Source organism: Ixodes scapularis, unplaced genomic scaffold (assembly GCF_016920785.2).
Source record: "Ixodes scapularis isolate PalLabHiFi unplaced genomic scaffold, ASM1692078v2 PGA_scaffold8__174_contigs__length_109621045, whole genome shotgun sequence".
NCBI lineage: Eukaryota > Metazoa > Arthropoda > Arachnida > Ixodida > Ixodidae > Ixodes > Ixodes scapularis.
Window position 1 is genome coordinate 45061149 of NW_024609883.1, and position 13379 is coordinate 45074527.

General features: G+C 45.2%; 1 protein-coding gene across 1 annotated transcript in view; it reads left to right on the top strand.

The window, feature by feature from the left end:
• LOC8042554 (beta-1,3-galactosyltransferase brn-like) overlaps positions 1-12799 on the top strand; it is a 30878-nt gene extending 18079 nt beyond the window's left edge. The window contains exon 3 of the mRNA XM_029991602.2: positions 11669-12799. Coding sequence (XP_029847462.2) covers positions 11669-12752 — 1084 coding nt within the window. The 3' untranslated portion in view covers positions 12753-12799. The remainder of the gene's footprint in view (positions 1-11668) is intronic.
• Positions 12800-13379: the final 580 nt, after the last annotated feature.

Sequence of the window (13379 nt, forward strand, 5' to 3'; positions counted from 1 at the left end):
TTCAATGTATAAAACAACTCATCTTGAAGTGCAGAACAGCGAGCGGAACAAACATAACTGCAAAGCGATCGTACGGCAAACGGTCCCTGCAACGCAAGTCGTCTGCTGCGCGCGGCCAAAAACGGAAAAAAAGGCTCACGGTCAGGTGTAGCCACGTGACTTTTGCACTCTCCCCTTTATCTTTCTCTGACCTCCATGCGCAGGTTTTGGTTTCGGTTTTGAGCAGTCGCGTTTTTTTGGCTTTATTAAAAATATACGTGACTCTAGCAAAATATTAATTTGGTGGTCTTCTGACAACTGTACCAATCGCCTGGCGAAAAAAAAAGACGAACTTTTTTTTTGTGGGTGTCACTGTCTCTTTTATAGAAGTGAACTATTTTTTGTGTTCTAAGAATAGCAAATCATGTCGAAAATAGGAGTAGGTATTGTTTGGAGGGTAGGGCATCTTTCGAAATATTACGGCAGCTATAATTCAATACGATTAGTTAAGCTATCGAAAAAATGAGCCTTCAGCCCTGATGTGTTATAAGACCCTCACCCATAAAAACCCCTTCAGACCCTTCAGACATTTCAGCCTTTTAGACACCCTTCTTCTTTCAACTTTTTATTTAGATACCCAAGTGACTGAACTATAGATCAAACACTCTGTTATTTCAAACGTCATTGGAGGTTTATTTCAGACATTTAGTTTTATATGCTTGTTGACACTCAGAAAGACAATCCCAAAAAGAACGTGCACTCAAACCCTGGCGCAAGCAGCTTTAGACAGAAGCGACCCCTTCTTTGTCGCTTCTGTCTAAAGCTTTGATCTAAAGAACTATACCCGTTTTCACTTTAAGAACCAAAGTAAAAAAAAGTCCGTCTCCTTACGGAGCATTGCTAAATTCCGGCTTTATGTGGAGAATTAAGATATATGCAAGCGCATTTTAGATTCGATATATGTTATCTTATCAAGACGTACACGTTCCAAACGCCAAAAACATAGATTTTTTTCCTCTGACAATGAAGTCTAGTAAGAACTACTTCGCGACGAGTATAAACAGAGCGAAAAACTGCCATTTTTCTTGAAGTGAAAACTGGTATAGGTTTTCCGGCGTCAAAGTACCAAGCTCTTGGTCGCCAAAGGTAACTTTCGAGCTACTTACAATACCGCGGGGCAAATTCTTGAGATGTATGGTAGTTCGACACTTAAAACCGAGCGGTCGCAACACACACACGCGCATACACTGTCAGTCACACGTTAAGCGAAAATTACGAAGCCGAAAACAACATACGCCATCATTGCCAAAATCCTGAGCACGGTTACGGTGCCGTCGCAGGTGCCGTCGCTTGCCGTCGCGGTAGCATACCCGGCGTCTTCTTAGTTCACTGGACGAGCTTTTGAAGCAGGTCGGACGGATGGGCGGAAGAAACAGGGCAGTGATAGATCTTCTCTTTTTCCGTACAGCGAACTGCTTTAGGGGATAATTTAGGCGTGAGACGGGAAGCCGACGCTGAGCTACTGTCCGTTGCGGCCGCCCAATACAGAATGAACAAGCGGCTTCCCCGTCGCATATAGACCAACACGCGGTTGTGACGTCACATCTCTGCGGTAACGCTGCGGTCGCCACGGCGCATGCGCCGTGGCGACCGCAGCGCTACCGCAGAGGTGGTTTCTGCTCTTGCGCGGTGCCCACACCTGGTGTGAGCAAACGCGGGCTTGTTTGTAAATAGTGTGTCGGTCTATATCCTGAAGGGTCACGCGATCTCTCCCACAGAGCCTTCAAAACTATTTTGTTGGGTCGCGTGCTTTCCCGGAAAAAGATTGTCAAAGACTCCACAGGCCTTTCAAAAACTACCACGGACCCCTCGCACCCTTAAGAAATTCTTGAAGGGTACGTCAGACCTCTTAGGCCCGCTTCAGACAAAGCAACTTCCTCAGCAATTTTGGGGTTGCCCCCTGGCGGGTAATTCCCTAGCTTTCTCTAGATGGACATGAATTGCTGAGATCAGGTCCGGCTCGAAACAAGCGAGTAACTCGGAGCAATTCGAAAACCATGGAAGCGGCAGTAGCCAATCAGGACGCGATATTTGCATGTGATACCCCGTGCCGGTGATCATGGCAACAAAAGACTTGATTCTGGTTTAAAATTTAGCGTTTTTTTAATTCAATTTTAGAAAGATGACTTAGTATTTTCAACGCCGTTTAAATGTATAAAAACACATTTATAGCGCGTAACTGGGTCTAAATAGTGCAAGAAAAATAAAGCGTAATGATGATGACAGCAAATTGCAGCAAATAGTTGCTGCCTTGAACGTGGGCGGCCCATGTTGCTGGTGTTTCGACGTCAAGTTGCTGGGGAAAATTGCCCTGTCTGAAGAGGGCCTCATAAAACTTTGATGCTCATCTGAAGCTTCTCAGATTTTTCTAAGGGTACGTCAAGACCTTTTAAAAATCCTGGTCGGCACCACAGACGAATTTTCAATAAGGTATGACGGAATATGCTTTCTATAAGCTCGTGTATTGCTGTGTATAGGCTATGGTTGTTTTGTGGGCCTGCTTGTAATAGTTTTCCGTTGCGCTGGAGCTTAAAGGTTTTCGTGGGAAATACGACTCTTAAAGGAGGGGGAGAATTTACATCTCGTCATCTTTACGTCATTTATCATGTGTCGAAGATAGAGAAAACGTCTCATTCATTAAAAAAATGTCGCGAATAAGCTGCATAATCGCAAAACAAAAGTATAGCTTTTCCCCCACCTCCGGCCGCAAGTGGCACCCGAAAGAACTACGGCGAGAAGCTTACGTGACCTCGCTCGGCTCCAAGCTGCAGCATAACACCTGCTGATGTCAGCAGAGAGAGGGAGAGGAAGCGTCCTCCGAGAGAGCACACGGGAAGCTACACGACACTCCGAATGACGTCACTAGAAGGGGGACAAGGTGTGACCCTGAAGACTGGGAATGAGTTGAGGGGTGCCAGAAATGCCAATATTTATCTTTTTTTTTTTTTTACACGACAACTATGACACGCAGGCGAATTCAGTTTTCTGTTCTTTAGTTCAGAAGTGTCAGAGGGCAACTTCCACAATTTTTGACCGAAGTCCGGAAATCATTGCACCCCCCCCCCCCTTTAAACACAGTCTGCGTTAAAATGGGTCGATAAATAATCTCACCGCGCGTGAGCGTATAGAAGGACGTGCAAAAGAGGTGCTGACATATTATTGCAGGAATTATAAGAACCTCGCAAGCCGTTTTTGTCAATAAGGTTGGAAAAAGGATTAATTGAAATAGGGTTTGTTCTGCGTGTGGCATTTGTGAAAACAAATCTCCGTAAAAGTACAAAGCTATACTGAACACTACATATCAATGCATCTATTTCTTAGACCATTCACGGTTAGTTGTTTTCCTAAGTCAATTTGTATATTGCGTCAGATTAGCCGTTCTTAATATTTTGACTGCTTATTCGCCTCTGACCGGTGACATTTAGTTTATATTTGCGTAGTTTTATAAAATGATATAGCTGAAAAGGTCAAGTGCCATTTGACACGTTGTGACTTGGAGTAGACAACACAGCAGGTCCAGCCTTCCGGATATGACACCATCAGCGCAGGTGTGCTTGTTGACATTTGTACCGGGTAATAGGACTAATTTGAGCACAGCTAACACATCTCTCCCTCCGGCTGTGGCACCTACACCATCCACATCATTCAAACACCTGAGCTCGGTTTTCGCCGCAGATGAGGTGCCAGCTGGCTTATTAGGTAGGTGTATACAAGGGAATTTCCTGTACAGGTGAGCCTACCTAATTTATTTTTGCAAAATCTAAAAAAGAAATACCTAATATTTTTTTTGTTCAAGTATAAAAACATACACGACAGAGGAATACTGTACTCTGTCTCGAGAAGTTGTGTGGAATGAGCTCAAAAGCTTAAGTGCGATTGCGAAGCTGCGTTGGCACAAGCACTTAACCAAAAAAAGCACTTTTTTAAAGCCCTGCGCTCACGCCCATGCCTTTTAAAAGGGTACGGAAATAAAAATGTTTGCAATATTTCTTTGCTTAGATGTGGTCTACGTTGTGGCGGCAGCCCAAAAACACTAGTCTAGACTAGTGTTTCCGAGCTTCCGGCAAAATTAAAAAAAAAGTAAAGAAAACTAATTGAAAGCGAATGACTAGATTTCAAGATTGCGCCTGATTGTGGTCTGTGAAGCTCCGTTAGAATGCCGCCACGTCATCGGCCTCTATGAAGCAGTGCCGGTTTGTGGCGGTATCACTCGCTCGAGGGGTTAGTCCTGAATGCGACTTGGTAGGGAACGCTAACGCGTTTACTAAGTTGTATATGTGAAAGCTTCCACAGTAATTCCGCAACGTTCATTCGACACCATCAAGATCGCTGTTCTTAGCAGGCGATAGGTAGAAGCTTTGCTCAGGTTTAAGCAACCTCTGCCAAGCCTACCACACTACTCCCCCCTCCTCCCCGGGATGAGCTGTGAATCACACGCTCAAGAACGGCACACAGTGAATGCCGTATAGGAAGTATTCACTGGCGGCCATAGCTGTGTGCGCGACTGCTGAGCGCGTGCTAATGGCGAGCTTCCACAGTTCTTTTGAAACGTGCATTCCGCACCATCAAGAGTGCCGGTCTTAGCAGCCTATTAATGTGGGCTCGTCCTGAGCATGCGCTCTAAACAGCACCCACAAGTATGGCGCTCAGTGATAGCCTGCAGGTGTCGTAATTGCTGGGTACTCACGGTTCTCTCTACTCTACGCAAGCGTTCCCCGAGCTACGTTGTGAAATTAATGAGGTGAAACGAGCGCTCGTGGCACGTAAAGTACGGGCATGGCGCCGAGAATGACGTAACGGGCGTACAGTCCTCGCATATTACAACTATGCGAGACTGTCACGCGTTGACGCCACAAAGCGGCAACGCTCGCCACTGCAGTACCCCTGGCCATAGAGTTATTAGGATGTACGCCAGAGGTTTACCTGGCGCTAGTTTGCTACTGCAAATGGAAGCAGACAGCAACCAGCGGAAATTGACTTCCGGTAATGCATTTCTATGGGAAAAAGCGAGTTTATTTTCTCTCTGCGCTCGACTATTAAGAGCAAATATAACGAGTAATTCGTCCGTATTTCTCATTGCTACATTTCTCAGTCACGCATATAAAATAATTGGTCAGTTACTTCCTTTTAGTTTGAAATTCGTGGCATAAACAACAGTGCTAAAACCGCTTCGTACGTGTGTTTATGTGCACTCTCGGACACTGTTAGCGCGAACACGGCGTCGGCGCTTTCCAGCATGGGGATACACGTGCCATACAAACGAAGTACGTCTGAAAAACCAAAAGAAACGGCGAAAACTACGCAGTAACACGGGATAACTAACTCCTTTTGCATGAAGGCAATCAAAATAAATTGAAAGTCAGGCAATATAGTCAGATTTGCAATAAATAAGTACTGTTTTATTATTTCTCTTCATGAATATGTGCAGAGATGCTTGTTGTGGGTTCAAATCAACACCCGCACGCTCCAAACCTTTGCAAATAGGGATCGGTCAGAGAGCAGGTGCCCGATAAAAACTGTAAGAAATAGGAAATAATAAAAAAGACACACCTTTCGTAGCCCACGTACTTTTGTTTTTAACATTCGAATCTTTTTTAACCGATCGTAAAGATGCACGACGGAGTCATTTGCATGCAGCTACAGGACGGGCATATAAGCGCCACCGGAATGCCAGCGAATATTGAATACACTCGACCTTCCTTTCGATCGTTAGTTTGCTTAAAATCGTTGCTCGTTTTTATATACCCGCCATGAAACAGAGGTTTGGGCCTGAAATATAGCGAAGTCTTACGTCGTTCAGTGGTAAAGAATAAGGCTGTAACTAAAGCAACTAGACTTTCACAATATTAATAAAGGTACATACTATACGGCACAACCGAAATAACAAAATTTATTCTTTTTTTTTTTCCGGCGAAGAGACAAAATCCACGCGCGTTTTCCCATAGGAATGCACAGGAGCACCACAAAAGTAGATTGGTTGCTGTCTGCTTCAATTTGCCCCCCGGAAGTCGCATAGACACTAGCTCCAATTGAACCTCTAGCGTACGTTATAATAGCCCTATGCCCCTGGCCGTGCGGAGGGCCTTGACATCACGAACGCGATACGGATTCTGCTTCTCGCTGGCCGATTTTGAAGCAAGAGGTAGAAATCTCGCGGCCACGTCATTTTGTTTGCGCAGCCTTTGGGGTTCTACAACAATGCACAAAACTTGGGAACAATTATTAGCGACGAAATGTTTTGGTGGCGCCGTTCTATGGCTCCCTCTCGTGACGTCATTATCTTGCGAGCAACAAGTTTGATGGTGTTTGTAATTACCATGGTGGAAGTTTGAAATCACCGCGCTCTCAAAGCGACACCGCCAACACCGTCAAAAATTCAAGTTCTTACATTCCCCTTATTTCCGTCAATGGAAAATCCTTTGCCTACTATGATTCGGCCAATCGTGGCAGGTCGACCACAGCGACGCCTTCCATCGCGCCCGTCCCTAATAGCCAAACTCGGCGTGGTTTGAGGGCACATACCGTGACTTTTTAGTGTTATCTCGGGTTCCAAATATCAGGCTTTGTAGTTTGTGCACTCTGTTACGTGACATGGACAGCTCGCCCGCATTTTATCCGTGCACAAGCTCGTGTAAATGCCGAAAAATGAAGGCGCGTACTCATAGATGCCTCTTGTTTATTCGACGGCAGCATGATTGGGTAGATTACTCGGGATACGTAATTTAGCTACAATTGCCACTACTTATCACCAAAGTTAGTTGATTACAATTAAATTACTAGCGCGCAGAAGGTCATTAATTACAATTGCGATATTATTTCAGAAAGCTACGCAGCAGCTTTCTGAACCATAGCTCGTCGACCGGACCTATGTGAGTGATTTTAATTATGCTGATGTGCTATTACTTGCCCGCACCGAAATATACTTGTCTATAGATGACTTGCATGGTGCACCTCACGCCACAAGTCATGAGATCATTAAAATGGGGACAGCCGCAAATGCAAACCTGTCAACATGCGTCAAAGGAAATGTGCAACGATTTTAACGTTGAAAGAATTAGCATCTTCTACTTTTCATGTTGCTTATCTTGTCACAAAGGACAGAAAACACGCCTCCTTTCTTCGAAATCTTGCGATTCCGCCGCGTAATCGCGAGGTAAAAATTAGAATATTTTCCGACCCGCAGCCGCGAGCGGCGGCCATGAGAACCACGCGGCATGACGTCAATGGGAGTCTTGTAGAAACATAGCAATTCGGGCGAATACCTGCTCGATAAAAGGTAAGTTTTTTTTTATAAATCTTGTCGTTCCAACATAAATATAAATGCGTCAAAAACCTGGTATCATTGACAAAACTTTTATCATACGGAGTTTTAGTGGCGCAATGTTGATCGGGCTGCGCAAGCACGTGGTCACGTGGTCGCGAGTGCATGAGTTCTCGCTGCTCACTGATGGCTCTAGAGAGATAGCTTCACCAGGACCCCGCGCGACCCCCATTTACATCACAGCGCACGTGACTCGGAAGATCGTGAGGGAGATCAGAGGTGCCAAAAACCCCAATCTTTGTCCATTTTTAAAATAAGAACTAGGACATGAAGGCAAAAGTGTTTTTTTGTTTTGCTATTTACTTTAAAAAAGTCGAGACAGCAACTCCTAAATTATGTAAGCAAAGCACTGAAATCATTGCACAGCTCCTTTAAGGAACAAACATTGCCCGAGGTTCACAATAAAAAAAGACGTCCTTCCACACACACAAACCAAACAAATGTGCCGTGACTCCCATACCCGGACCACGGTGAAAGACGAGAGAGGTGTCTGAACGGCTCCGCCCCGATCGCCTCGAAACATGCGTGTCGAAGGCTGGCTCTCCTTTGTGGAGAACCGTGAGATGAGCACAATATGACAAGGGGCTCGAGGAAGCGTCCTTTGTCGCGGTCACATCATCAAAGGTCGCGCGACGCGCGGCCGCACCTGCGCGAAGGCCGCCAAACCAACAGAGCGCCCCTATCGAAAGACGCGCGAAGCCCGAACGGAATTTTGCCGCCTTGTCTGGCCTCGGTCTTCTTCAACCGTGACCCCGAAAGGCAGCAACAAGGTCTACAGGGGAAAAATGTAGTCAAGTAAATCGGCTCGAGCAGCCCAGCGCACATATTACCGGAAGGCCAGAATTTCTATATCGCACTTTTGTACACGTTACTCGAAGAAAGTAATCAATTACAATAACCATTGCTCTCACTCAAAAAGTATTCACTTAGATTACTAGGTTACTCGTGACAGAAAGCAATGCAGAGAGCAAGTCGTCTGCTTCTTGTGCAGGAGTTGCAGTGACGTCACAATGACGCCGAGCTCTGATTGGTTTCGATTGAAAGGATAGCAGGTATTCCTCGATGCTATATAGATGCCGTGAGGTCTACCCACTATATGTTTTTTCTTTCTATCAGCCAATAAGAATTCGGCGTTCTTACATCGTCGCAGTTCCTGTGAAAAAAGCAGACGAACTTGTGCTTCGCATTGGGCGTTACTCGAAAATGCAAGAATTACCATTCTGATTACTTGAGATTTTCAAAATACAGTTTTCCGCCCAGAAATGTAATAAACTTATCAGCAATTTTAATACATACTTACGATCTATTGTTATCACTTACAACGTAAGTGATAACAATTAAAGAATAATAAAATTATTCTTTAAGTAATATGATTACTTACGAAGGTAACCGGATTACCCTCGCGATTACATCCTAATAAACGCGGTCGAACGATTACAAAATTACTCCAAAAAGTAATAGATTGCGAGTAATTTGAGTACTTGTGATGAGTACCGTACAAGACTGCGGACAGCTTAAGGAAGGCGGGGTGTGGCGAGAATCTCACTGTCATCTCATCATCGTTCGACAGTCAATGGGATTGAGGCATTAGAAAACAAGGACGCCGAAAGACCAATCAGAAAAAGAGTTTATGTTTTTTTTTTGTTTTTTTTTTTCAATTAATGTTAATATTTATATTTGCACGTTTTAACATAAAGTACCTCTATAAACAAAAAGGAAGGTCCTTTACGCAACGTGACTGATTCCCGCCTCTTAAGGGTGAATCAAAATAATTGCTCGCGTACTTAGGATCAGATATTTTCGTTAGTTCATCAAACACAAAACTTACGCAAAGCGTCGTATTTTTTTTTTTTTCTCGACGGCAATATCTTGTTAGACTCGCTTGACGCAGCTCTTAAAATACGAACCTGGGCGATACTGTTTTTTTTGTGTGTTAAAGCGATCAACTAAAAGATAACGACCACTGTTACCAGACGCGCGTTCGAAAGTGCCTCGTTCACAAGTAGCTTTTTTTTTTCTTTTTTTTAATAAGGCAGCCCTACTTGGCCGACCGTATATTGCGCGATCGACGGCGTGGATAAATATAGAGGAGGAACCTATGAAGGACTGAAAGAATCAGGCAGAATCTAAAATGGCCGCTAAAAATCGGCGCCTGCATGTTGCAACCAAAACTTTTCGTCAAACGTGTATGTCACTATAGCTCACACAAAAAGAATTTAAAAAAAAAAACTGAAATGAACGAGGAACAGGCACTCACAGCTCTTTCACAATTTGTTCCGAATTCACAGGTCGGTTTTATGCTGTAAAATTGCAAAGCGTAGCTCCTTTTTTTGTTAAAAATGGGGACCAAAAGGACTTGCCTGGGTCACCGGCGGACGGCGACGGAGACAACCGAGTCGAGTGGCGGGGCGCGTTTGACGCACGCATTGATAGGCGGCGCTGCCTTCTTATGAGACTACTCGCGACGACCGCGGTCTATTAAAATGAGCACACTCTTGTATTTCTTGTACCTTTAATTTAAAAATAAATGCGAACAACAAAAACAAAATTTTAAGTAAAAAAAAAAAAATTAGTAAAAAAACGCGGTCGCGAAATGGCGGCGCTCTTGCTGCCGACAGATTTCGTCTGCGTGTCGTCTGCTTTCTTTCGCTGGTCGGCTCCACCTTCTGACGTTACTCCCGACGCCACCTATCAACAGGTGCGCCAAACGCGCCGCCCCGCCACTCGACTCGGTCGTCTGCGTCGCCATCCGCCATTGACCCTGGCAATTTTTTTGGCCTTATTTTCTAGAAAACTCCAGCTACGCGTTTTAAGTTTACAGGATGAAAACGACTTGTGAAATACGCATTAGTCGAAAATTTTAAATTGTTACGTGCAAGCGCCGATTTTTACGGTTCATTTTAGATCGAGCCTGGTTACTTCAGACACCCTAATTACTTGAGTGTACTAGAATTAAGTTATCCGTGTTTCAGATGTGAGGAGTTTTACAGCACGAATTTATACGAATTTATGATGCGTTCGAAAACGCCACGGCTTCCGCCGCCCCCTCATTTGGAGAACCGGGCAATAAGCGTATGATTTTTTTATACCTGAGGCGACTCCAACTGAAAAGGACTAAAACAGTAATTACAAAAGAAAAACCAAAAGAAAAACAAGAGATGTTCACCTAGGTTATTGTCTTGGTTGGCTACTCTGCTCGTTGTAGTCCAAGGAAAGCCCCTCACAACTCTTTCAACTAAGCGAACGCTCGAAAGAAAGTCGCCTCTTTTCCAACCTACGATCGGCCAAAGTAGAAAGAGGTGGACTAAACTTTCCCTGAACTCTTAAAGGTGTCACCTGATTAGGTTTCTGAGATATCCTTAATATACTCAATCTGCGGGCTCTACGCATCCTAGAAATCCATAAATAATAAGGATGCGCGGCCGATATCTCTATTAAAACAGCTATCAAAGATCGAACCCACCGAGGTCATCTCCTGTGTTGGGAGGAGCATTGTTCCGGCAGCCAGGACGACACGTGACAAATGAAAACGGGGCATTCCGTTGAGATTGCAAACGCTGTTATTACAAATTGTGTACGCTTTCGTTGATGAAAAAAAGCAAATAACAGTAGCTCAGAAATCTCTTCTTTTTTTTTTGCGGAGAGGGAACTTATAATACTGCAATAGTCGTGTCAAAAACAGCGCACAATGGTTTTTGCTGATTTCTTTTACCAGCAGGAGTGATGTGTCCGGTTGTCAGCTCTCGAGTGCGCGCTCGCTGGGTTTAAGCGTAGTCCGGGCTGTATGAGCAACGAGCCGCGTGCCTTCGAAATGCCACTCGGCGGTTCCACCGGTCGGAGGAGCGAAGATACTTCGTTCGCTATTGGCTGACAGGGGTCCTGGTTTTGGAACATGCTCCTTGCATCGCCGGAGATGAACTCGGTGTGTTGCGCTTTTTGATTGCTTTTTTTATTATGGAAATGGGCCACGTATCGTCGTGATTCAAGGATCTCTAGGATACTTAGAGCCAGCACAGTTAGTTATCGCCATAGTAAGGCGATCTCATAAACTTCCTCAGGGTACCTTTAACCTATTGCTGACTATGAGAACTGACGGATTATGAAAGAGCATGTTTGTGAAATTACTATCTTGTGGTATATTGCTAGGGTTTCCAAGAAACATACGTTGTCGCTATGTGACCCAAACGAGCATTTGAGTGTTCCGTAGTGCTAGTGCGACTAGGGCACAAGTTGTACAATGTTCACGAATGAATGCTGCACATTTTTTTAAAAAATGTTTAGTCTTATTATTTCTTTTTCTTCTTTTAGTATCCAGGGTGAAAACATCGGAATCCCTGGCCCCATGCTGTTCCACTTGCATTACTTGAAGCCCTACAGGCGTCACCGACGGGTGGTGACGAGGACATTGTTGCTGCTCGCAGCTTTCATCCTGTTGTTTTATTTGAGCTTATCAGGTGTCCTCGAACGTCTGCGAGAGACGCCATACTCTGACTACTCTTATCCTCCAGAAATCGATCTCAAATACCTGCTGCGGTCGCTCAAGACGGGCAGAGAACCCGCGGCCTACAGAGTTCAGAATCACTACGAGCGGTACGTCTTCAAGATCAGCAACGAACTCAAGTGTCACGTTTCACAAAACCGGACGTCCATACTGATCGTCGTCAAGTCTGCCGTAGCCCACCAGTCACTTCGAGACTCGATCCGCCAGACCTGGGGACAAGAGTACCGCTTCAAGGACGTAGACCTCCGACGTGTGTTTATGGTTGGTGTGAATGCCAACGATGAAACCGCACAGAGCGCCTTGGACGACGAGCATGCCCACCACGGTGACCTCGTACAGGCGGACTTCGTCGACACCTACTACAACAACACCATCAAGATGATGCTCTCCTTCCGCTGGGTCCTGGAGCACTGCACTGACGTCCAGTGGATATTTTTCGCTGACGATGACTATTATGTGTCCGCAAAGAACCTCGTCCAATTCCTCCAAGACTCAATGAACCCGAGAGATCGGCACTTGGTGGGCTACGTCTACGACGAAGCGGCGCCGTACAGGGCCTACTTGAACAAGTGGTACGTGTCCTTGTCCGAATACCCCTTCAACCGGTACCCTCCGTTTCCGGTAGGTGGTTCGATCGTGATGTCGATGCCTGCGCTTACCGAGCTCTACCATATGGCCCGGTACACGCGACATTTTCGTCTAGACGACGTCTTTCTGGGCATCGTTGCAAGAAAGGTTGGACTGCGGCCAATGCACAGTGACAAGTTTCGTGACAAGAACCAGCCCAAGTTGCCCGAAGACTTTGTCGGCATTGTGGCTGCTCATGGAGTTTATGACAAATACCACATGGTTCAAATCTGGGAACAACAGAAACGCTTAGGACACGCGTGATGCTGCTCTCACCCCTGTGCAGAAGTATAAAACGAAGATTAGCTATCCTTTGTTTTAGCTTAAAGGGGTCATGAAATGAACTTTGGGCTGGGATAAATAAATTTAGATTGGATTTTTATTAATAGCACATCCTTTAGTGGGCCAAAAGAAAGAAGGTGAAAAGTCAAGAGCCTGATTTTTGGTGCGAAAATTTGAAAATACAGCGGACTATTTCGTACCTCCTTCCCTTCGAAAGCTTTCTGCCTTTTCAGTGTGATATATCCGCGGTACCCAAAGCACGTCACCCGGCACAAACGCACGTCACACCACACCGGACCTCACTTACTCCCTTTACCCCTAAGCTGGCATTGTGGTGGAAGCTACGCGCTTGCCAGACCAATCAGCCGCCTCCCTTTCAGTACCTGCCCTCATTCTCTGCGCGTGAGCAGGGTTGGACTGTATCGCGATAGAAATGCATCCGCGATAGTGTTTCAGAAGTACATTTCGGATCTGTATTTCTGTATCGCTATACATTTTTGCTAACGAGCCGAGAGATATCCCATGGCATAAGGAACCGCTTCGTGGTTTTCATGACATTACACAACACTACAGATTACAGCGCCAGATATACCCACCACCACATAAGTC